The sequence below is a fragment of the Pantherophis guttatus genome, chromosome 13 (assembly GCF_059756535.1).
Source record: "Pantherophis guttatus breed Tessera chromosome 13, ASM5975653v1, whole genome shotgun sequence".
Lineage (NCBI taxonomy): Eukaryota > Metazoa > Chordata > Lepidosauria > Squamata > Colubridae > Pantherophis > Pantherophis guttatus.
In genome coordinates, this window is record NC_142075.1 from 25,884,327 (window position 1) to 25,907,874 (window position 23,548).

At 48.2% G+C, this 23,548-nt stretch overlaps 3 protein-coding genes across 19 annotated transcripts in view; 2 read left to right on the forward strand and 1 right to left on the reverse strand.

Moving 5' to 3' along the window:
* Positions 1 to 562, reverse strand: part of TCF12 (transcription factor 12) — a 62,905-nt gene extending 62,343 nt beyond the window's left edge. The window contains exon 1 of one of the 4 annotated variants that reach the window (XM_034409320.3): positions 483 to 562. The gene's annotated coding sequence lies outside the window, so the exon portion shown is untranslated. The remainder of the gene's footprint in view (positions 1 to 482) is intronic. The other 3 variants (XM_087878027.1, XM_087878034.1, XM_034409313.2) reach the window with 3 other exon arrangements.
* On the forward strand, positions 6 to 15,774 carry ZNF280D (zinc finger protein 280D). 13 transcript variants are annotated; one of them, XM_034409279.3, is made up of 20 exons: positions 6 to 264; positions 2,080 to 2,231; positions 2,632 to 2,697; positions 2,792 to 3,090; positions 3,406 to 3,499; positions 4,007 to 4,147; positions 4,414 to 4,517; positions 5,409 to 5,635; positions 6,252 to 6,409; positions 7,044 to 7,144; positions 7,251 to 7,397; positions 7,885 to 8,019; positions 8,806 to 9,131; positions 9,320 to 9,457; positions 9,972 to 10,034; positions 10,260 to 10,378; positions 10,465 to 10,501; positions 11,659 to 11,707; positions 12,516 to 12,571; positions 13,405 to 15,774. In XM_034409279.3, the coding sequence occupies exons 2-20, from the start codon at positions 2,087 to 2,089 to the stop codon at positions 14,903 to 14,905; spliced, it is 3,906 nt and encodes a 1,301-aa protein (XP_034265170.2). In that variant the 5' UTR covers positions 6 to 264; positions 2,080 to 2,086; the 3' UTR covers positions 14,906 to 15,774. The 13 variants fall into 13 exon arrangements, with proteins under 13 accessions (XP_034265170.2, XP_087734149.1, XP_034265169.2 ...); XM_034409278.3 differs by having other exon boundaries at positions 163 to 324; XM_034409277.3 differs by lacking the exon at positions 6 to 264 and adding an exon at positions 441 to 962.
* Positions 15,775 to 15,860: 86 nt separating this feature from the next.
* On the forward strand, positions 15,861 to 22,689 carry MNS1 (meiosis specific nuclear structural 1). Of its 2 annotated transcripts, none has more exons than XM_087878035.1 (9): positions 15,861 to 17,144; positions 17,518 to 17,645; positions 18,296 to 18,398; positions 18,740 to 18,987; positions 19,966 to 20,182; positions 20,264 to 20,371; positions 20,513 to 20,770; positions 21,709 to 21,834; positions 22,477 to 22,689. In XM_087878035.1, the coding sequence occupies exons 1-9, from the start codon at positions 16,914 to 16,916 to the stop codon at positions 22,573 to 22,575; spliced, it is 1,518 nt and encodes a 505-aa protein (XP_087734161.1). In that variant the 5' UTR covers positions 15,861 to 16,913; the 3' UTR covers positions 22,576 to 22,689. The 2 variants fall into 2 exon arrangements, with proteins under 2 accessions (XP_087734161.1, XP_034265236.2); XM_034409345.3 differs by having other exon boundaries at positions 18,758 to 18,987.
* The last annotated feature ends 859 nt before the right edge of the window (positions 22,690 to 23,548 follow it).

Below are 23,548 nucleotides of genomic sequence, written 5' to 3' on the forward strand. Positions count from 1 at the left end.
GCGGGCGACGTGAGCCGCCTTCTTCTGGCCTCCCCCCTCCCCCCTCCCTCCTCCCTCTCTGGCGGAAAGCGCGGCTTCCGCCGGGCGAGCTCTGAGGGGCCGCAGCACCGCCACGTCGCGCCGCCTGCCCGGGATCCCTCCGCGCGGGGCGGGGCTTGGCCTTGCCCCGCCCCGCCCATCGCCGGCCCGACACGGCGGCAGCAGCGCCGGAGAAGGGCCCGAGGGCCGCTGTCCGGGCGGCGGCGGAGAAGCCGCGTCCGGAAGGCGAGGCCGCCGGGGCCGTGGTGGGCAAAGGGGGCGCCGTTCGGTCGGAGCCGAGGCCAGGTGTGCGTCCTGGGGAGGCTGCCGGGCGCCTTGGGAGGCCCGGGCTGGGGGGGGCGGGGGTGTCTTCGAGGGCGCAGCCGCCTCGAGGGTCCCAACCTCCGGAGGAGCAGCCATGCCCCTCCCCCCGCGCAGGCCACCCGGCGCCCCGCTCGCATTACGCTCTGATCCCTGCCCGGCACGGCGGCCCTCGGACGGGACCGACGTGTCCCCCGACGCGCCTGCGCCGCCCGCCCCGTAGAGGAGGGGCGCCTGTGGCTCCGCCCCCGGCGCTCATTGGGGCCGCGTCCCGCAGGCCAGGCGAGGGGGCGCTGCGCTGTTTCCACGGACGCCCCTTGGCCGCGCGCGGGAAACAAAGCCTCCGGACGCGTCGGGGGCCTCGCGGGTTTGGCGCGCGGGGAGCTGCCGGCTGCGTCACTCCTACCCGCCGGACCGGCCAGCGCCTCCGGGCGGGCGGGAAGGAAGACGGGACGGGCACATCGGTCAGGCGCCGCCGCCGCCGCCACCGCCACCGCCGGCCACGTGAGGCGCCCGAGGGGAGGGGCCTCCGCGCGTCCCGACCCCCGCCGCGCGTGGCCCAGCCGCCGCCGCCCTCGCTCGCTCGCTCGCCCGGCCAGCCGGCCGACCCCGGCGTCCCCCGGGTAAGCCCTTCGCCGCGGCCCCGCGCAGTCCGGCAGGGGGAGGGCGCCCGGGCGGCCCCGCCATCTTGGATGGAGCGCGGCCTTCTTCCGCCCCGAGCGGGCCTGGCAGGGGGCGGCCGGCGGGGTCTTCGTGGCCCGGGGAGTGGCGGAGGGTGAGCGCCTCTTTCCCCGGTAGGCCCGCTGCCGCCATAGACCGTCTCCCCCACCGCCAGGCCTGGGACGGGAGATCGGCGGCTTCGCGGGACTCCCGGGTGACTGGGCGGGGAAAGCGAGGGTGGCTGGAGGGTCGTCGGGCAGCCCCCGCGGGGGTCGGGAGCTCCATCTCGCCCAGGCCGGAGTCTGGCTGGAAAGCCCCAGAGAGAGGGAAAGGCCCGGGGAACCCAAGGCAACCAACCCTTGGGCGGGAGGGAAGGGGCTTGTCCGCGGAGGCCCCTCCGCGCGTGGCTCACCCAGGAGAGGGTGGGCTAAAGGAGCAGGAAAGGCCGAGGCCTAATCGGGAGCCCCCCCACAACCTGCTCCTCTTTCCCCGAAGGGCTTTCCTGGGAAACCGTTTTGCTCTGAAAATGGTCAGCGCTGCCTCTTCTAATAAGAAGCGCTGGGTCTCCACCGCTTTTCTTGCTGGTGAGGGTTGTGTTATCCAAGGCCGCCTGTGAACGTCGAGGTCCCTGTGCCAGCCTGAAATAGTGAGGGAACTCTGGGCTGGGCCCAGTGAGAAGGGGCAGATGGGCCTGGACCAACCAGCTGCCTACTGCCTAAAGCGTTGGGGTGGGATGGTTAGCTTGGCTTGGTGTGACCCATTAAAGTCACTGGCTTTCATGATTCCGAACTTCTAAAACGGGCCATACAAATTGTTCGTGGCCACACTAGATTAAAGCGTGTCTGGTGGGTTGAAGTAGAGAAAACGGCCTTTGGGTTTCTTTTTGTGAAGATGCAGCCGTTGGCATAGGCTGGTAGGGTAGGATACCTGAGCCCTCTCTTGGCCTGCCTTGCAGCTGGGCAAACCGCAGCTTTAAGCAAGGAGTGCAACCATGTCAGAACCGCAACATCTTTCCAGAATAGAACAGCTGTACGCCCCTAACAGCGGTCTGTTCCACCTGCTGCTATTTTCACTCTCTAGTTCCACAATGGCAGAGCTTTTCATGGAATGCGAAGAAGAAGAGCTTGAACCCTGGCAACAGAAAGCAAATCCCATTGTTGTTGACGATGATGACGATGACGACGAGCCTATCTTTGTTGGGGAGTTCTTGAGCTCCAAACCAACCAATACCTGTAAGGGATTGTTTTGAAATGGGAAGGGGGGCACGCACAAGGGAAAGAAGAGCAAGCTTCAAAAGTTAGTCAATGCAGTTTGCCAAGGAGTTGCTAATAGGCTAGTCAAGTTTAACTTGCATGTCTGTTCAAAATGGGTTCACTCAAAAACCCTGTTGAACTGGTAGGAATCATAGCATAAATGTAGTTTAATTAAACTGGGATAATTGATTACAATGCTCTTGGATCCATTCTTGGAACAATTGCAACTTCTTTCAGGAATACTGCAGACACTTTAAGAATTAGTGCAACTTCACAGTGAGATGTTACTTTCCTTCTTTAGGTACATATTGATAAATTCCCTTGAGCATATTTTCTTTCTCCGTTATTTTCTGAAAGCAGTAATGATCATTTTTAACAGATATATTGAACAGAGTTAACCCGAATTCATCACGAATTGGAGTGCAGAATGGTGCCCCTAAAAGAGGTATGATGTTGTCCAGTGATGCCAAACGTTGAAGTCTCTGAACGCTTCTGAGTCTAACAGTGTGTAATCTTTTGTTTCCTGGTTCTCACGGCAGGTGCTGTGGCTGTTTCTCCGGGGTTTCACTCTTCGGGCAGACCTGCAACTAGTACCCTAGCTGTTCAGCCACAGCCACGAGTCAGCAGCATCTTGGGATCATCTCAGGTCTTGCAGAAGCCGCTTTCAGGATGTTCGTCACCGCAGGAAGGAGCTAAGTCTAGTACTGGAATCCCCCAGCCCGTCAATATATCTGCTCCTCCCCAGTCCTTGTCACGGAATCTCCATATTCCTGCGTCAGCCCAGCCTACGTCCAGGCCGGTGGCCACCGTAACAGCACAGCCTGTTGCACTGAACCGGGTAGGTTTGGAGTTGCCCCATGGTGCCAGCAGCAAGAGTCCCCTGACCTGTGAAGGCTGCTGCTGCTTGCCGTGTCCTGGAAATAATTGTGTTCTGAGCACAGGGGGCAGTTGACACAGGGCAGTAGCACTGAGGACTCTGGGCCAGTCCGAGCCCCTCTGTGGGGCTTTGGAAATGGGGAAGGGCCTGGCAGAAAGTGCATCTTGCCAGAATGGAACCCCTAAAAGGGTAAACTTGAAGTGTTTCTAGAGCAACAGAAAATTGCTGTAGAATCAAAGAGTCCCGTGGCTGAGCTCTTGAACTCATCCTCCACAGGTGAACCCAGATAGAACTTCGGGCCTGACCTTTGGTGTAAGGCAGAATTCAGGAGGGTCACAATACCAGAGTGGATCACCCATGAACACGGCAGGTATGTTCAAGTCAAGTTTTTCATTTTGCTTGTGGTTTGATGCAAAAATGGGATTTTAAAAAAATGGGTGGCCAGGCTCGTAATATTTAGTCAGGGACTGAGGGGTCCTTGGTGCTTTCTGAGCTTGGTTGTTTTCTTGGATATGTTTCATTACTCAACTAGGTAACTTGGAGTGGGGTTTGCTCATAGTCAGGGACCATCAAATATTGTGTGAACATCTGAGGAAAGCTGAGGGCTAATCTCAGAGGAATGCTCTTGATAGCAATAAGGCAATAAGCAATAAGACTTTGAAATAAGGCACGGAGAGCCTTCCTAGCATGGCAGTCCTGCTGAACAAGGTAGGTATGGCTTTTGAGTAAAAATGACTTGGATTGCAGTGTGAGCTGTGTCTATGGATCAATTTTATGCCTTTAAGGTCACTTGGGGTAACCTGGCCTGGGGTTCGAGAGACTGAGGAGTAATTGGCTATGAAAAGTTACCTAAATTTAAATTTTAAAACATTTCTAGGGTTGTCCAAGCGTCCCTCCACTTCTGAAGCCAGTAATATCACTCCCAAAAAGGCCAAGGCTAACGAAACAGGCTCTGAGAGTGAGTCCCCTCTCCTGTCCTCTGTTAAACCTCCAGATGACCTGGTCCTGCTTGAGAAAGGTAAAGACTACCAAGAACACGCTGGGTGTCCTGTTTGGGGGGAATCTTGTCTGAAGGGGTTTGAAAGACCATTCTGAAATACTGAACAAGAAGGGTGGGAGGCATCAAAGATTGTCATCCTGGGGAATCCATGTAAGGGCTTCATTCACCTCCAGTGAATGGTCATATGGATTAAAAAATGCTTTTGGATAATGAATTTAACATATCTGTCTCACATATTCAAACACACATTAAATAATAACACATACCATTCTCTTTTTCCACAGATGTTGCTTCAAGTAATATTAAGAATGGAGCCCCTTTTCCACAGGCATGCCCAAAATGTAATATTCATTTTAACCTTTTGGAGCCTTTAAAAAATCATATAAAGGTAAATATCTTCGGGATGGAAGTAAAATACAATTATAGATGTAACATTGAGTCACTTGGCTTTTTTAAACATAAAATCTGGGACTGTTTTATTCTGTTTTGTATTCTTAGTATAAATTGGACCAGTAGTGGGTTCCCCTTACCTTCGCTACTGGTTCAGAACTGTGAGCGCATGTGTGCTCGCTTTGCTCGCAGACCTTCTGCGCATGCGCAGAGCGTCCGTGATGATGTCCAGGCAGGTGGGCGGAGCCTCCTGACACCGCCACTACCGGTTCACCTGAACCTGTAGAAACTCACCACTGGATTGGACCTAGGTGAAGGCTGCATTTTCTTGTGGCTTTTAAAGGTTTGTCCCATTTGCCTTGCACAGATACCATTTAAAATAGCTTGTTCAGCTGCCACATCTTTGTTTGAGCTGAACCTGTGTTTCCATTCCAGTGAGAAAATGCCCACTAAATTCACTCTTTTACCAGTCGCAGCCCAGACTGCTATAGCTGAAATAAAGCTCAGATGAGATTGAAGAGTGGAAAATTCTACGCAGCCCATGGGAGCTATTACTTCTGTGGGATTTTTCCTTCTTTCTTGTGGAGATTTCTTTCTGACATTGTCTTATGTTTACTCCCTTAAGACTTACCGGTGGTCTTAATTTTCGGCCTGTTTTTCCTCCATCAGAAGCAATTTCATTTCATGGTGGTATATCAATTTGCTGTGAATTTGGGATTATCAGTACTTACAATAAATGCTGCTGATATTTTTTTAATAGCCTTCTGAACTCAAGATACCTGATTTTGCTAAAAGCCTGCGAAGGCATCTTGATTAGCTTATTAGTGGTTTCCTAACAATTCAGCAAACACTTTTGTTCAAAATTTATGATAGTTGTTGGTCTTTTCAGTATTGCTGTCCTGATATGGTGCACACCTTTCCGGGAATGACCAAAATGGACTGCTCAGGTATATCACCTAAAATTGCTGAGTCAGAAAAAGGGAAATTGATCATGTTGGTGAATGACTTCTATTATGGCAAGCACGAGGGGAACCTCCAGCAGGTGCGCCAGGAGCAGAAGACCCACACCACTTTCAAGTGTGCCAGCTGCATGAAAGTCCTCAAAAGCAACATCAGGTATTTCTAGCCTGGAAGAGGCAGAGCTCCGACCTGGAGCTTAGGGGCAGCCGGAGTGGAGGGTTGCAGGCCTAAGCATTACCTTGCTTCATGTGTCATTCTTGTTTATTTTTAATTTTAGCAGAACTGATTTTGCATTCCTTCAAAGAGTTCTGCTCAATAAGCCCAAAAGAATCACAGCCAAGAATTGAGCAGATTTAAATATTTACAATTATGTTTGGAGAATCAAAAGGCACTGCCAATAGCCAGGTACCAAAGAAAATGGAAGTTGAATCCTCCATAATTGGGTGCCCTTTGGCTGTCCAAGCTTGGGGACTCCTGACCTTTTTGGTCCATACCTGGAATCTTTTAAGTCCCTCCAGTTTTCATCTACTTCAGATGGATGAGTGATTGTGCCAACATGCTTTAATGAACTATTTTTCTGGTCCTTTGGGTTCCACTCGCCTGACAGAGTAATTAACCATTTACTTACGCAAAAGTTTTCCCTGGAGCCACCAGCCAGGGCGGTATCTGTTGACACCATATGCCAAACAGAAGGCTCTATCCCTCCTCGGTGCGTGGAATTAAAAGTTTCCCTTTAAAAGCAGGTGCTTGAACTGTGAACTGTTCCTCTCAGATTTATGAACCACATGAAGCATCATTTGGAGCTTGAGAAGCAGAACAGTGAGAGCTGGGAAAGCCACACCACCTGCCAGCACTGCTACCGTCAGTTTCCTACCCCCTTTCAGCTGCAGTGCCACATTGAAAGCACCCACACACCTCACGAGTCCTCCAGTGAGTTCTTCTGGATGGGAAGGGTGGGGGGGATGCAAGGCAATCCACAGACAAGGACCTTGGTAGACTTGGGTTCTGGGGATGAACCGAATTCGGAACTTCTCAGCTATCTGCCCTTTGGTGGAGAAAGCAATAGTATCAACTTCAACCCAAGACTTAACTTTTAAAGTAATTACAGCTTCTGATGTGGATACGACAATTCAACTAATTAAAATAATTAACCTGTCATATCTGTGTCATGAATAATATTCATTAGTTTTCTTTCACTTAGAAGCCAAATTACAGATGGTAATTTGACTTATGGCCACAATTGGGACCTGAATTTGGGCTTCCCAGGGCCTCCCACCTATTTGAGGCCACCCACCTCGCTTCTCCACTGCCTCTCGTCTCTGGGGCCGGCTGAAGGAATTCAGCTGCCCTCCATGCGTGGAAGGGAGCTCCTTCAGTGGGATACAGGAATGTAACTGCAAACAGGTTGCCAAGCATTCAAATTGCCCTCCTGTGGCAATAGGAGGACCACATGGGCTATAAGGCACCCTTTGAGAGTCCTAGCAGAATTACAGGTGCCAATATGATGTCACTCCCGTGTTCTGATTTTTTAAAAAGTTCAGTTGCTGTTTATTTTCTTTTTTAGCTATTTGCAAAATCTGTGAACTCTCTTTTGAAACTGAGCAAGTTCTGTTGCAGCATATGAAAGACAATCACAAGCCTGGGGAAATGCCTTATGTCTGCCAGGTACTCCCAACCCCCTTTTTTTTCCTTGCACATATAGTTATGTTTCCTTGTTCCGAAGAAGAGATGTTAGAAGTAAATATTCCTCCCTCTTTATATTGATGTTTAGGTTTGCAATTACAGATCATCAGCATTTTCAGATGTGGAAAAACACTTCAGATCCATTCATGAAAACACAAAGAACCTGCTTTGCCCATTTTGCCTTAAAGTTATTAAAATTGGGGCACCTTACATGCACCATTTTATGAGGCATCAGGTAACATTTGTAACCTTTAAGGAAGGTAAGCGGGGACCAAAGAAGAGTTAATCCCCACACCCACCCCATAGTTCTTCCTCCTCCCCACAGAAGGTGGTCGCCATGCTGCTCCGCCCAAGCTGCCTCTCCTGCACAGAGCCTTGTGGCTGCTGGCCGTCTTGCCTGAGACTCGCCCAAGAGACCTTTGGCCACGGCTAATGCCGGCCAAAGCACCGACTGTGGCCAAAGCGGAGAAGGCACGGCTAAAGCAAAGAACAAGGGATGAGAGGCTGATGGGCTTTCCAGCTTAGTGTTTTTGAGATGGAATGCTGAATGTCCTTAAATCCCCTTTGTAGGCATTGTTGCAAGTGGCCACAGTTTTTATACTTTCAGATCCTCTTGCAACGTTGTATTAGGTCACTTGTGAATTCAGTTCAGTGATCTGTTTTTTATTCTGGGATGAGCATCTAAATGCTTCAATTCCTCCTTTTTTTTCCTTTTCCTAAAGAAAAAAGGAATACATCGCTGTACCAAATGTAGACTCCAATTCTTGACCTGCAAAGAAAAACTGGACCACAAATCTCAGCATCATCGGACATTCAAAAAACCTGTGCAGTTGGAGGGCTTGCCTCCAGGAACCAAAGTAAGTGGCTTGGTGGGTACGATGTGTGAATAGCTCAGGAAAGTCTTCCCTCGGCTTGTCCAGGAGGTGCAGTCTACAGCCAGGATGTCAGTGGGGCCTTGTCTGGCCGCTCCCCTGGGGGAATAGGACACTGGCTGCGGCCCGAGTGGCCCCTTTGGTACCCTCTGCTCTAAGGATTTGTTGCCTGCAGCGCTTCCAGAAGAATGTCTGCTGCTTTTCTTCGGGATGACGATGGTGGTGTCTCGTGGAAGAAATAGTTTCATTAAGTTGCTTTTCACTTGTCGATCATGAAATCAAAAATCTCTGGATTCTTTTGGCCATATCCATTCCCTTCTTTTTGGAGGCTTAGGCAGAACAGAGATGTTTTGAGATGGTGTTTTGCTCTGGGTAGATGGAGATGTCACTTGTCATGTAGCAGGGGCTGATGATTGGATTCTAGCTCCTTTTTGGTTTGACAGTGAGATCCGGTCTCGGAATGTGGCTGTTCTGTGGGTGATACATGAGGATGCTGAGGCCCTAGGAAAAAAGCCTGTGGGGGAGAGAGAAAGAAACGGTTTACTTTGATTCTTGCTCTGCTGAAATTGCATGAAGGCTAGTTGGACGGAGAGCCTTCGGCCACCCAGCTGTCCTGCGGGGTCCAGAGGACATCACGGTCTTGTGCTGTGGCTACTTTTACTTTGCATATTAAAAAAACAAGGATTGGCCAAATTCCTTTTGAAATCCGAGCAGGCAGATTAGCGCTGGCTTTTATGAGGCAGAAAAAACTGAAACAATCTCCCATTCTAGGTTACAATTAGAGCCTCGTCTGGATCTCTTCAACCTGCCTCTGTGACAGCGTCTCCTGTGAGCACAAACACGTCTACCTTGCTGTTGTCTCCTGGAACTAAAACAGCAAATAGCAAAGCTCAGAACAAGCCAGCTGCCAGTTGCAAGGGAAAGGCCAAACTGAAGCCACTGAGTGTGCAGAAGAAGCTGCTCCTAGGGATGGACAGCAGTGGGGGAAGCAAGAACCACAGTAGTAGCTGCAGTAGCGGCAGTGGTAGCAGTGGTGGTGGCAGCAGCGGCAGCAAAAAAACAAATAAGGTTGCAAATACAGCGCTAAATAACCTAAGGTAACTCTTCTCAGGAGTTGCTAGACACTATTTAGAAGCCTTAAAGCACCTGGGGCTTCTGCAGGTCCACACAGCCACTGTATCTGGCTGCCTGGTTTAAGCTAAGCCAGTCTTACCTAGCAGACAATGGCTTGACCTGTGAATTAACTTATTCTTTGATAATTAATTGTGATATCGGTTAATCTTAGGTGTCCCAATATTCAAAAATGCATCGAGTGTTACTCAGACATCCGGACTTTTGCAAGCCACTTCCCGGCGTATGTGCGCTGCAGTTTGTGCAGATATGGCACCAGTTGCAGTAAAGCTTATGTGAACCACATGATGAGGTAAGAAACCTTGAGCTCCAGTCCGGGTAAGAGAGATAGAAAGGCTTCAGATGACAAGGCAAGGCTCTGTGCTGCCTGACTTCACTGCTTAGCCTTTCAGCTAGCAGCTTCTGCCTGGATCAAGTTGGGTTGTTTAGATACAGAATCAGCTGCTGCTCACAGTAAAATAAGATACCTAAATCCCTAAGTACGAACGTTGACAAAATAAAACTACTCATTTCCCTGACCGATTCACTATATGGTTGCTTCTGGCTGAGTTGCATCATTTGCCCTGAAGCCGGTGGGAAAAAACAGCTGGGACTGTAGGATGCCAGGCAGAGGGCTGCTAGAATCTCTTCTCAGGTGAATCTGGGTTTTTTTCCCCCCATGTTAATTGAGTTGGCACAGAATGTGGTTCTTTTTACAAAATGCATTACACAAACCACGTGACTATAGCTTTTTTAATGTATATTTTATGGTAGAAACAAGTCATTTTTTCCAGGAATTCAATTTAAGGCACTCTGTTTCTTTGTAGCTTTCATAGTACTCGTCAAACTAAAAGATTTCGGATTTATAAAACACAATCAGATGAACTGAGGTAACCATCTTCTAATTTTATTTTATTTAAGCTGTGCACTTCTGATAGTGTGCAGTGCCATTCTAGCTGTTTCCTGTACTTGCTGGCACTGCCTGAGCAGTACAAGACTGTTGGGCCCCTTGGGGGCCCCAGTGGGGTTGCGGGGCAAGTAGGGGCCAACAGCTGCATAGACCTCCGTGGTAGGTATTTGGAGAGCTCAACTCCTTCCAATGGCTTTCTCCCCAGGGGCACCACTGTGGTTTGTCTTAACTGTGATTTCTTGATGGATGTTTCTGGCTTGGACAAGATGGCCACCCACCTTAATGAAAACCAGACTCATACTTGCCAAGTGATTGTAGAACATGGTAGGTGTTTCTGAGGCCTTGGCTTCAGTTGTTGCAATGAAACACTGGTGTTACCTTGAATATTGAATTCTCTTTTTCACTTCTAGTTCCCATGGATTGCTTCACTGCTGCTGATGTTTCTGGGTGAGTTTTTGAAATGTAATTGTTTGGTCTGCTGGATGGATGTGAAAGTTTTCCACTTCTTCCTTCTGTAGACAAAGGTTGTGGAAAAGCAAGTTTGGCTGTGCTACTGATTAGATAGGCACATCTCTTTTTTCATGTTATGTTATGCTTGAAAATTACTGCAGAAAAATCTGTGCTGTGAGTGACAGATGGAAGTCTTGCCTTTAGGGCCCAGAGCATTCCAGAATAGCCTCGTTTGGGCAAGATACACTGATGGAGCTGAAGGCTCCCCCACTCCTTTTGGTTGACCTGTTACAACCACAAAGGTATGGCAAGGAGAGGAGGCAGCCATTCCTTTCCACTTCCCTCAACTCCTCTTGTTTCTTCGCAGGAGCTATAGACTAAGCAGATGAACAGCCTTTGCCTGACATAGCAAAGAACCTGAGATTGGCAAAAGCAGCCACACAGGGCCCAACTGAGGCGCTCTAGGCTGTCCCTTTCCTTGTCTTTTTTTTGCTTCCGTGCTTTGTGTGAGCAGATGTCCTTGCAACTCTGCTCCACTGCAGGAGAACCTGCCCGAGAGAGACACGGCGGAGGTGGTGAAGCCCCTCACCTTAAAGGTGCAACTTTAGCAGGTCCTGCTTCTTGGGGAAAGGATGGACAGGGGAGCAGGTGTGGCTGGACATCCTTTCTGGCTTGAGCTTGAAATGGAATGGGACATTTTTTAAGTGGGTTTACCAGGAAAGTGCACCTTGCATTCTTCCCTTCAAAGTGCAGAGAGTAGAGAGTCATTGTACAAAAAGGTTAAAAACAGTTGAGTTCCATTCCCAAAGCAGTGAGTCTTGTGCACACTATCTACTTAATGCACTGAGACAAATATCCCAGATATTCACATCCTTTCCCCCACTTCCTCAGAGTAGATGGCAGCCACAAAGAGAAGAACCAATGGGCTTTTTTGGTAGGGAGCATCACACCACTCTGGGTCACCTTGACCAAATCACTGGCAATAGACAAATAACAGACAATTCTGTGACAGCTGTTTTGTGGGAAGTGAAAGAATCAAACAACTCTTCATGAAGCTCTTCAAAATTTAAAAGTACATGCTAGTGTGTTTTCACTGTAGTTTTAGACAGCATATTATCAACATTAAAGCTAACCAGTGTTGTTTTGTCCTTTAGCCTAACAAAGGATACATTATTGAACAATGAAATTGAAGAAAAACCAGAGGTAGTCCCTTTTTTGTCTTAAACTTTTGTGTAGCCATATCTATTGAAAGTTTTTAGTAGATGATGTCTAATTTCAGCCATAATGGTGACTATTAAATAACCCATGGGGCAATAATACACAGCTTTCAAATTGTGTCTGCTTTCAAATTTTCAGAGGAGAGGCTTTAAAAATGGTAATCATATTCTTAATAAGGAATTTTTAAAAAGCAGCCGTTTCCTTCTCTCTGCCAATAGCACAATGTTCCATTACATCTTTTAATGTGGAGGAAAAAAAACCTCAGACCTGGCTGAAATTGGCCCAGCCCTTGAAGGTTTCTGGAGTCCATTCATGTGTTGTAGAGAGGAGGGTGCAGAAGGGAGGGGGAAATTCCACCTCAGAAGGAAGCAGATAGAAAATAGTGCTGAATATAAAAATCTGGCCAGGAGCAGAATTTGGTACCACCTGTTGCCTAATCCACTTGGGACTGCGTCCCATCCCCTGGCTGCACACCTTTTCTGTCTGTCCCAGTGCATGTTTGCTCTTTTCCGTCCCCACCTGTCTGGTCTACCTGCTTTTCTCTCCTCTTGAGCAGACAGCCATCTGCCCTGGAGCTGTTTCTTCAGTTGGCTTAATTTTATCTTGTGGCTGATGTGGGTGCCTCCACGCCTGCATGTTTTCTTTTTGTGGTGTTTCTGTGGCAATACCAGTCGTTGGTCCCTCTGTCAGGGATCCAGCTTCTTTGGGTTGCATTCATTCATGGTGATATTAAATGTGAACTTGAGGGAAAATACGGTGATGCTATGTGATATTCTGCTCTTTTCTTTTTTAGAAGCATTTGGTGCCCACTGTGTGTGAAGAGCAAGGAGAAGCATGCATTTCAGAAAGGTAAAAAGTCAAGTTAGATCTTTCACAAACTAAAGCGTGAATAACTTTGTGCCTGTTTAAATTACATGCAGGGAGTGTGGTGAAGCATAGGGCCATTGGTTCTTTGGACTGGGAGGCAGCAAACTGCCTCTCTTCTCTGGATCATGCAACAGGTGGCAATACAAGGGAAACAGGTGGTTGCTTTAAAGGGTTGCAAGCAGTATTCTGCTCTTGGTCCCATGTGCTCCGGACCTGTGTAGGGATCCCCCTCCCCAGCAGAGTTGTCACCTGGTCCTTAAGCAGGAACTGCAGGCCCAAGAAGATCCCCAGATTGTGCCACAGCCCCATCCACAGCAGAGCTGCCCTACTGAGAATTGAGAGAGGGCAGGTCCCCTGACTCCTTGTTGAGATTGAGTCAGAACTGTCCAGTGCAGGAAATCAGGAGTCCAGGCGGTTCAAGTGAATGTATAGGTTTATTGCAAGCTTAAGCTCTCTACAAGAATCTGAACCACAAATGGCCAAAGCAAATTGGGGGAGATAAGAGCCAATGGAATTCAAGGTGGTGGGACTTAGATCTCTTGTGAGTGCAAAGGGTCTAACCGGCTAATGACTCTTGTTTGACCTCTCTCAGGCTCAGCCTGGTCACCTACATCTCCCAGCCTCCAGGCACTGAGCCAGCAGGGCAGGAGCATCACCTGCCTGGCCAGGGTGAGAATGTCAAAGAGAGGAAGAGCCCTCTGACACTATACTGTAGGCGTGGGGGCATAGGACCCCTCCCCACAAAACCCCCAGGCTGAAGCAATTAACATGTTTTATTACAGTCAAGTAATTAAAGTGCTTATATTGCTTTTCAGCCCGCAGATGAAAGGGTCTGCGAGAGAAACAAATGCAGATCTTCCTGGAAAGCAGAACATTGACACTGCTTTAGCTGCAGACAGTGAAGGAACTAAAAGGCCATTTCCAGAAAATAGATTTAGTTCAGAGTTTGAAGCCTGCTCTAGGAGCCCTGCAAGATGGGCACTGGGGGGCCTTGAAAATCAGCAGGAGGAAAGCGTGCCACTGGCCAGGTGTGAAGGAAAACCATCTCCTCTTGAAGAAGACGACCCAGTTTCTGTCCTAGAACCTGAAGCCTGCACAGGAGAAAGCAGCGCTACCATCCTTGGGAAGCAGATGGATGAATACCTTTCCGATGCACAAAAGGAAGGCCCTGCCACTTCAGAACTTTATAGCTGTTCCAAAGATAGTAGCATAAAGGGTTCTGCACATCCAGAAAACCCCAATCTTGTAACTGCTGAAAGCAAAGCCAGTTTGCCAGTCACAGAAAGTGCTTGCGCTTCCGAATTGATAGGCAGTCCAAGTAGAGTGGATCTTGCCAAAGACTGCTACCCCCCCAGTCAGAATGACCTTGGCCCTCTGGCTGCTGAGCATGACGGGAGCACCGCTGCTGCAGTAAGCTCCTCTGGATCGGAACTCCCAGCCGGTTCAAGCGACTCCACAGTGCCAGAAGCAGCAAGGGATGCAGATGCTCTGAGAAATAAAAGTGATGTTGGACTTTTAGTTTGCAGGCGTGAAAGAACAGAAGACACCTTTGCTTTAGGGGAGTCAGCTCATTCAGATGGTTCTGCAGATCTTGCAGATGAAGGAGGTGAGGACAGAATCGAAGATGGGGACAAAGCCATGTCTCTAATTGCACAATGTGGAGAAAGTATCTCTGAATTGGTTGGAGATGAATCTTCCATTGCTGAGCTTTGCACCTTTCCAAAAAACACTCCGACTGGAATGGCGAGGGATCCTCTTGGAAATCTGGCTGCAGATGAGCATGAAGGAAGTCCCTCTTTGTCAGCTGTGAAAAACGGTACTACTCCAGGGTTGCAAGAAAATTTGTTGGAGAGCTCTTGTGTAAAGGCAGTTTTTGACAAGCAAGGAGAAGCAGAACTAACCGAGCTTGGAAGCAATAAAAGCAGTGCTTGTTCAGAATGGACTGGCTCTGATGTCCAGACAAAGGTGGCCAGTTTAGAGGAAGTTCAGCTGGCAGATGTGAACATGGATGCTACTCCGCTGGCATCCAATGAGGAAGAGGTCAGCTTTGAACAGTTCTTGCGAAGAAGGGGAGAGCCTGACTCTGCCCATTCCGATGCGAGCGAGCAAGGCAGCATTCACCTGGAGCCGCTAACTCCCTCTGAGGTGCTCGAACACGAGGCCACCGAGATCTTGCAGCAGAAAGGAGGCGTCCCAGCCTTAGCCAAGAAAACCGGGCTCGGTTCTGAGCCAGCTGACCTTTCTTCTGGAGGCGGCAGCCCGATCCAAGAGGACTTATCCAGTAACCAGGAGGAAGCCAACAATGAAACCAGCTGAAGGAAGACTTTTCCTTGACAACACAGATTGTGAAAGATGAAACAAGCAAGGCAGGGCGTGCAGCTTGTCCGTTGCAAATTAGGTAGGCAGAAAGCGCAGAAGAAGACCGTGACTCTACAATATGTGAAGCTGGAGGAAAAGGTGTTACTGGATTCAAAGTAAGGGCTCTTACAGAAACCACATTTTTTTTAAAAAGTGACTATGTACCAGAAGAACACTCAAAGGGAAACCCTGGGCTGGGGGTTGCATTCCCATCCCATCAATGGCAACAGTTTGGGTACCTCTGGATTAGTGTGATCTTACAACAAGAGGCTGAGTTCACCTTAAAACTTTCAGTGAAAGTGGATGGTTATAAATATACTTGTGAGTTTCTCTGTGTGCAAACAGAACAAAATTATACATACCATACCTGTTTGTAGGAAAGGTGGGCCCCGGCTCTTCCTTTGGGGCAGTCACTCTTTTATTCTTTCTGTTAACGGCAGGCCCAGAAAATACAAAGTGGCTTGAAAGAAACGCAAAGATGAAAAGATGTAATCTGTTACCAAAAGGAGGAAGAAGAAATTTGGAAGCATTTAAGTCAGGTATTGAAGGGGGATTTTGGAACTAAATTTATGTCAAGGAAGTGAAAATGGAAAGGGTGGGGTGGGGTGGCATGAAAATCCTTTTGATATACGGTAGCTAGTGAAGGAATGTATAACATGATTTAATAGGAGTTTGCATTTTCAATATTAACACCCTCAACTAAAATGCTGCTCTAAATCTTGTAGAAAGTGATTTTGAACTTGAAGTTTGTTTTTATGAACTTAAATGTTTTGAATTTCCGTTAAGACATCAATGTACATATTTTGGAGTAAATATTTGCAAGAAAATATTATGGGTTTTGTTCCTTGAAATATGTATGTTTTTGAAACTGGCTTTTGGAGTCCCGGGTTCTATGGTTATTCACCCTCGGTAGGCCTCCAGACTTTCTCCCCAGAAGGAATGCATTTAGAACCTGCTTGAGCTGAGTACCATCGCCTTAGTTGCAGATGCACACAAGGCACCACACATTCTGAGGCACACCCACCTTTGAGTAAATATGAAGATGATGCAGATCTTGGGCTGGTCATCTGTGAAAAGAGAAAGATTGCTGGGAAGAATCTGGTGTGTCTGAGGGGAAGCGTCGCACTTGAGAAAACTTTCCGGCAGCCTCGCTCTCTGTTGCCAAGTGTGTGTTTGTTCATTGGAAGGATGAATAAGGCTACCCAATTTACACATTCTTGACTGACTACAAATTTAAAACCAATAGGATAAAGAAGCCCACCACACATAAACATGGACCTACTTAGTAACTGCAGGCCACGGCCAGAGGGCTAGTTGGCTGAGGAGAGGGAAACCCGGGAAGGAGGGCGGGCAATGGGGAGAGAGCAGCAGCTCCAGCCCGTGATACTGGATGGGCAGCACCTCCCGGGAAGCTGAAAATCCACCCCGGCAGCGCCCCTCTCCCCCGGTCGGTTGAGAGGTTGGGCTTCACAAGGAGGATTCGGCGGCCTGATCCTGGCCTTGTAGCCGCCGCCGCCGCCGCCCCCCCCCCCCCCCCCCCCCCCCCCCAGTCCTGCCGCGGGAGCCTATTCCGGTCCACGCTTCTAACGGAGCCCGCTCGCCCCTGGCGCTCCGAGGCGGCCAAGCGCGTCTGCTCTCGCAGAACCTCGGGGGACGCGCAGCTTTGCCGAGGCTGGACGGGCAGCCTTCCCGCCGCATCAGATTCCCGGGAGCAAAAGGGCCCGGGGGAGGGATAGCGGCGGAGCAGCGGCGTCACGGTCGAGCGTGGGGAACTCGCCGGCCCCTCCCGCCGACAGCCCACCCTCGGTCGGTGCGCAGGCGCAGTTGCGTGGAGACGCGGCGCGCTCCCCTCCCTGGTTTCCGCCGGAAGCGCGCCCGTTGCTAGGCAGCGCGGCGCTCTGTCCTCTGCCGCCGCCCTGCTGCCCTCTCCGCCCCTGGGGCCCGCGAAGGGCGGCTTCCCGCGGCCATGGCGCAGAAGCCGAGCCGACGGCAGCCCACCGCGGCGCAGCTGATGGACCGCAAGCAGCACGAGCTCTACTTCCAGCAGATGCGGGAGCTGGAGCACCGCAAGAAGCTGGAGCGCGTCCACCAGCTGGAGGTGATGTGGGAGGCCGAGGACCGCGTGCAGCAGAAGCGCGTCACGCGGTTGCTGCGGGAGGAGGAGCACGAGCAGCGCCTGGAGGAGGCCGTGCGGAAGGTGGGTACGGGCGGAGACGCGGCGGGAAGCCTTCCCTGGTCAGCAGCGGCAGTTGCAGCCGGCTCTTCCCGCAATCCTTGCCCCCCCCCCCCGTTTCATTGCTCCTCAAAGAGAAGGAGCGAAAACTACTCAGGGGGGCCCCCGCCCGCCCCCAAAAGAAAAGCATTTTGGTAAAAATGTTAAGGTAATTACTAATGTCAAAGGCTTTGCTAATAAATTATCCACTATTGCGCTGCACATTTAAGTTAATCAAGTAGTTCCGTTTTTTGTAAGAATTCTTATCAACCACAGCACATATAATTTATCTTGTGGACTAATTGAACCATCAGACAATTGCAAACACACTGAAATTTATGTGAATCTGTTTTGTCAGGCAGAAGAGAGTAAAAGGCTAAAAGACCTGGAATTGCAGCAGGAAGAAACACTGGCAACTGAATTAGCAAGATTAAACCATGACAAACTTAAAGATGAAAAAATGAGGCAACAAATCAAAGAAAATAGGTACTTCCTTTACTAACCATTCTGTGGCTGTGTTGTTTGAGGGTCATCCTCATGGTTGACACAGGTGGAAAAAACCTGGCTGCATATGGAGGAGCAGTTGTTGTTCCTCGGGCCCATCCAAGCATCTTTGGGAACAGAGGGTGTGGCTCAGAGACAGTCTCTGCATGTGCAGGAAATCCTCAACTTACGACCAGTTGCTTAATGACCATTGAAAGAAACAGTAGATTCTGAAATGGTGCTTAAATGGCTTGTAAAGCACTGTTGTGAAATGTCACATGCGCACACACGATTGCATGGCTGCATTTACAAACAGTTGCAGTGTCCCATGGTCATGACCACTATTTGCAAACTTCTTTGCTTTTTTTTGGCAACAACTGCCCATTTGGGAGACTACTGTGATTCTGACTTGCCACCACATGGTCCATTTAGAGAAATGGTAGAAAGATTGGATTCAATCACACAGGTGCCTCAATTTACGACCAAAGTTCCAACCCAGTTGGAACTGCCTGTAGCACTCCTTAATTAGCTCACACTCCAGCTGCTGCTGTTTCCTACTGTCACCCCATCCAGTGCCTTTTATGCTAATTCTTTAGAGGGCTCTTGAATCAATAATCATTTCCATGGGTTTTTTTTTGTCTGCTTGTTTCTAGTATTGAACTGCGGGAACTAGAGAGGAAATTGAAATCTGCATATATGAATAAAGAGAGGGCTGTTCAGATTGCTGAAAAAGAAGCTCTGAAATATGAAAAAATGGTAACAAGTTTTATGGAATAATTTTTGGACTCTTAATGAAATAAATGTGAGAATGTTGGAAAACGGCAGAAAATGTAACTGGAGAAATATTTATAGGCCAATACATAAAGAATGCTGTTACAGTTAGAGGTTGTTGACTGGAATGTAGATGTCTTTTATATGCAGATGATGCTGTAATGTGTGAGAACCTGAATGATTTGTAGCAAATCTCAGATTTGTGATACAGTAGAGAGAACGGATCTGGAAGCTAACTTCTCAGACAAAAGTAGATGTACCTGACAAGAAAGATGGAGTGAATGATTGTAAGTTATAAGTAAATAGGAGGAAAACACAGCAAATAGATGGATTTGTGCCAACAGAAGGAGGATGCAGATATCTACCAAGCAATGAAAGATGAGCAAGAAAGAGCAGCCAAGGCAGAGAATGCTGTTGAAATGAGACGCAATCAGGAGAAGTTGCTCTATCAGCAAGAACTGGAGAAACAGTTGGAGGAAGAAGAGAGGCGGAAGCAGGCTGCTTACAAGGAGTTCCTTAAAGAGAAACTCTTGATTGATGAAATTGTGAGGAAGATCTATGAGGAAGATGAAAAGTTAGTTTATATTATGTTAAACTTGCTTGGCTGAACTACTTGTATTTTCTTCAGGATGAATTGGCCTGACAATTATAAGTAGTCCTTGACTTACAACCATTCATTTAATAACTGTTGGAAGTAATGATAGCACTGAAAAAATGACTGATCCTCACACAACCATCACAGTGTCCCCGCAACGTATGATCAAAATTTGGGTGTTTGGCAACTGGGGTATATTTATAGTTGCAACATGCTCAGGGATCATGCAGTTGCCAATACAACCTTCTTGGGGTGAGGGTGGGGGTGTTCAACAAGCAAAGTCAGTGGAGGAAACCAGATTCACTTAACAATCATGTGGTTTTCTTAATGACTGTGGCAAAAAAGGTTGTGACTCACTTTAACACCCATATCAGTGACAAAAGTTCCAGCCCCAATTTTCATAAGTCAAGGACTAGCTGTTACATGCTATGGGTTGGGACTGGCACTTTTTGCTTTTGTATCACAGATTTATCTTCCTGCTCCGAACAAATCTCACTCTCCCAAACAGGCGGCTGTTGAATCTCTGCTTAAAGGCTCCCATCCTTGAGGAGTAGTCATAACAGGCTGCTCCATTGTGCAAAGGAAGCAGTCCTCCAGGCCTTGGGGGGCCAGCAGTGTGTCCATCCATGCCCTCATTTGCTTGAGGCATCTCGGAAACCTTTGGACCAATTACTTCACAGGGGAGAAAGTTTGGACTGTCTTTTAAGGCTGTTGGCTCCTTCCATGGCTGGGTGGGGCCACATTAAATGGTTCTTATACCATTCATTTTTAATTGTGATCCCTTCTTGTGGTCACAAGCAGCAGTGGGATTTCTGGAAGATAGATGTATGGCAATCCGCTTTGTGTCCATACCAATGCATGCAGCTGGGAAACTTTAAATTGCTCACTGAAGGGTGGGGGGTATAGGTTGTTAGGCTCCTCCAGGTGCATTACTGAAGCTCTGCACATTTCCCATAGGGCAAGACAAGACAGACTAGAAAAAAAGAGAACCACACAGAAATTCATTGAAGAATTCAAAAAAGACCAGGCCTTGAGGAGGAGACGACAGCGTGAAGAGATGGAAGAGGAAAACCAAAAGATCATGGAATTTGCTAACATGTGGCAGGAGAGAGAAGACAACCGAATGGCAAAGATTCATGAAAATGAGGAGAAAAAAAGAAAGCTCCAGCAAATGGTATTGACATTGCCATTCTGTCTCTCAGATTTGGTTGGTTGGGTAGGAGCTGCCTAAACTTGTCTTTCCTCTTGCTTGTAGCTTACAGAAGTTCTGAAAAAAGAGCAGCAGGACCGAGAGGAACTTGAGCAAATCCGAGCCGAGTTGCACTTTGAAGAACAGGCTGAGACAGAGAGGAAGAAGGAGATGGTAAATGCCATTGGCTCAAGTTCCAGATTGGCATCGCGGGGGGGGAGGGGGGGGGCAGCAAGGAAAGGGGGATGTCTGAGTCCTGCTCTTCTGGCTGAGGGCACAAAAGGTGGTTGGAGCTGAGCTTTGTTCCATGTGCAGGAAGAGCTGGAGAAGAGGATCAGGCAGCGCCTAGAGCTCCGGAACTCCTATGAAGAACAGCTGGCTTCAAGAAAGATGCTGCTGCAGGCCTTGAAGGAAGAGGAGGAGGCCTTTGGCCAGGCCATGTTAGCCAAATTTGCAGAAGATGACCGTATTGAGCAGATGAATGCTCAGAAACGAAGAATGAAGCAACTGGAACATAAGAGAGAGGTGGAGAAGCTGATCCAAGAACGACGCAAACAGGTCATCGCAGACAAGGTAAAGTGAATTCTAGAACTGAGGAGGCTGGGAAGGTCATTCAGTCCAGCCTCCTAGTATGCAGGTTCTGTAACTGATGAGCATCCAAGCTGTTTAAAGGGGGTGCACCATTTCATATTCCACAGGTTGATAGATCATGCCCAGAAGTTCCTCAGGCCTGATGTCTAGCCAGAACTTCCTTCCTACTAGTTTATACCTGCTGTTCTCCTATCCCTGGGAATGTGGAATAAGCTCGTTCCCTTTTTTGCGTATGAATACTATGATCACATCTCCCCTCAATCATTATCTTGGTGTAGAATAGATCCTTTAACCATTCCGCATAGCGCTTCCACACCTCTTCTGAACGGCCTCCAATTTATCACTCTTCAGAACTGCACATGGGACTGAAAATGGGGCCTGACCAGGGCAGAGAGAAGGGGAGCTCAGGCTTTCTCTGTAGTGATGCACAGAGGTTGCGTTTGCCTTTCAACAGCTTCATCACAAGTCTGGCTTGTATTTAATTTGCAGTCAACAAGGACATCCGGATCTATTTCATATGTATTAAAACCAAATTAGTTGTCCCCCAGCCAGTACCCCAATTCAGAACTTTATATTTCCCCATATGAAATTCTAGCTTACGTAATTTTGCTATCTCCATGAGTAAACACAAATTTAGCCATTGTGGTTAGTAGTGGCTACTTTATGCTTTGACATGCTGAAAGAGATCAGCATCTGTTGAGCTGAAAAAAAGCAGCGCTAACAAACCCAGCGTTTTCCAAGCCAGCATTTTGAATAGAACACAAACACATTTGCCCCTGCTGGGTGCTCCAGGAGACCTGCTATGGCATTGGAGTACAGATTGCAGCCTGTATTAAAAGCAGTGGCTGGTAATTTGTCAGCCAAAGCACGAAACTGCTTTTGAAGTGAAAAAGTCACACGCTTCAATTTTACCACCATAGGAACGTGAACTAGAAGAAAGACAAATGGAAGAAAGGAGGAGCGGAATCGTTGCTGACATTATTGAGGAAGAGCGGCAGAAGCTTCTTAAAGAGCATGCAGTTAAACTGTTGGGGTATCTTCCACGAGTAAGTCGAAGCAGGCTCATTGCCCAGTGGAAGGCTTGCTTGGACCAGAGCTGTTGCGGGCTGAACTTCATGCCCCAGCTGGAAGAGTGTGGCCGAGTTCTCTGGTGCCTCTGCTTTTTCCTCTCCTCATGGGGAGATTATCCTTCCTCCAACAGGGAATTAGATGGCCCAAAGGTTTTAAATGTCATGGTGTCGCCCAAATCCTTCAGTCCTGCAGCCACACTGGACTCAGCTGCCCTGAAGTGGCTAAATGGTTACAGAGTATTTTCAGCAATCTTTCAGTGGGTTTTCACGTTAAAGTGTGGTTGCACTGGATCTGTAGAGCAGATCCTGCAGGAGGGCTTGTGGCAGCTGAAACCAGAAGTGGCTGGGCTGCTTTGTACTTGATTGCAGTTGACTCTTGAAAGGGGATTTATGATAAAAGTGGCAGAATCTCTCTTAGTTCTCATTTGTTTGAAAAAGTTGGATGTTTACTGAACAAGGATGAACTGTTGTTTTGAAGGGAGGGTTTTAAATTTCAAATGAACGAAAAAAAGGGCTATTTTGTCTATCATTTTAAAATGATAGCTGTGCAGTTAAATAGCAGTTTTGAAAATAGCTCTGATGATGTTCCATTTAACTTTTTTCTTCTGGGGTGTTCAGGGAATCCTTAAAGATGAGCAAGACGTTCACATGCTTGGAGAAGAGTTCCGGCAAGCTTACCAAAAGAGGCCAGAGGGTGGGTTCTCTGAAGTCAACTGAGCTTTCATTGCTTCACCTGAAGAGCCCACCTAGCAGTCACCCCACCCTACGGACTGCATTCGCCGCTACACAGACTTTTTAAAAAAATATTGATAAATTACTTCTTTGACTAGAGTTCCCAGTTTCTTTGCAATATTCATTTATTTTTTATTATTTGGTTGACCTTTCTTCAGCTTTAGGCAGTATAAGTGCATCCTCCCCGTTCTTCCCCGCAACAACCCTGTGAGGGGGATCGAGCTAAAAAACCCATAAGCCCAAGACCTTCAGCAAGCTTCCACGGCTGGGAGTGGATCTGAATTTGGATCTCCCCAATGCCATTCCAGCACTTCAGCTCTGTGCCATACCGGCTGTCTTCTAGACTCTGTATCTGGATTTAATTTTAGTTGAGAGTTCTCTTTGAAGACAGATTGATAATTCCAAGCATTAGAACAGATTGTATTATTCTTTGCTTAGTTAGCAATTTAAAACAAAGCAAAAAACCATGCCATGGGGGCACCCTTGAATACTGGTAGCTGTTCTGACCTAGGTTTCCCCAAAAACGACCAAATTGTTTCCTGCAAAAGCCCACTCCCCTTTCGCTCCTCTTTTATTTCCTATGGGAGGGGCCATTCATTGTCCACCTGTGGCCTTACTCCCAAGTCGACCCTTGTTCTTTAGCTATTCCCTTCATCTGGCATGCGCACACTGGGAACAGCTCCAGCTGTTCATCTGCCTCACTGATGTCTGACTCCGAAAGCAGCTGGTAACTGGCATACAGCCCTGGCCCCCTCATCAGAGCCTTCCCCAGACTCCAGGACTGGCCCATGTTCCTCCCCAATCTCCTCACTGTCCGAATCTGCTGCCACCTCCGCAGGCCACAACAGTAGCTTTTTTCAGTATTGCAGCTTTCATTTCTCCAATTAGCTACTATTTTTATACAATGTACTATTACATCTGTTCTATTAACTGAAAAATGCTTGATCAATTATTTCCT

Excerpts from the sequence above, each read along its gene's own strand:
- ZNF280D (XM_034409275.3), top strand. The coding sequence starts at position 1,991 with ATGTCAGAACCGCAACATCTTTCCAGAATAGAACAGCTGTACGCCCCT. Across the intron at positions 2,698-2,791 it reads GAATGGTGCCCCTAAAAGAG|GTGCTGTGGCTGTTTCTCCG; the intron begins GTATGATGTTGT and ends TTCTCACGGCAG. Across the intron at positions 9,458-9,971 it reads TATGTGAACCACATGATGAG|CTTTCATAGTACTCGTCAAA; the intron begins GTAAGAAACCTT and ends GTTTCTTTGTAG.
- MNS1 (XM_087878035.1), top strand. The coding sequence starts at position 16,914 with ATGGCGCAGAAGCCGAGCCGACGGCAGCCCACCGCGGCGCAGCTGATG. Across the intron at positions 20,372-20,512 it reads CAGAGAGGAAGAAGGAGATG|GAAGAGCTGGAGAAGAGGAT; the intron begins GTAAATGCCATT and ends TTCCATGTGCAG. Across the intron at positions 21,835-22,476 it reads TGTTGGGGTATCTTCCACGA|GGAATCCTTAAAGATGAGCA; the intron begins GTAAGTCGAAGC and ends TGGGGTGTTCAG.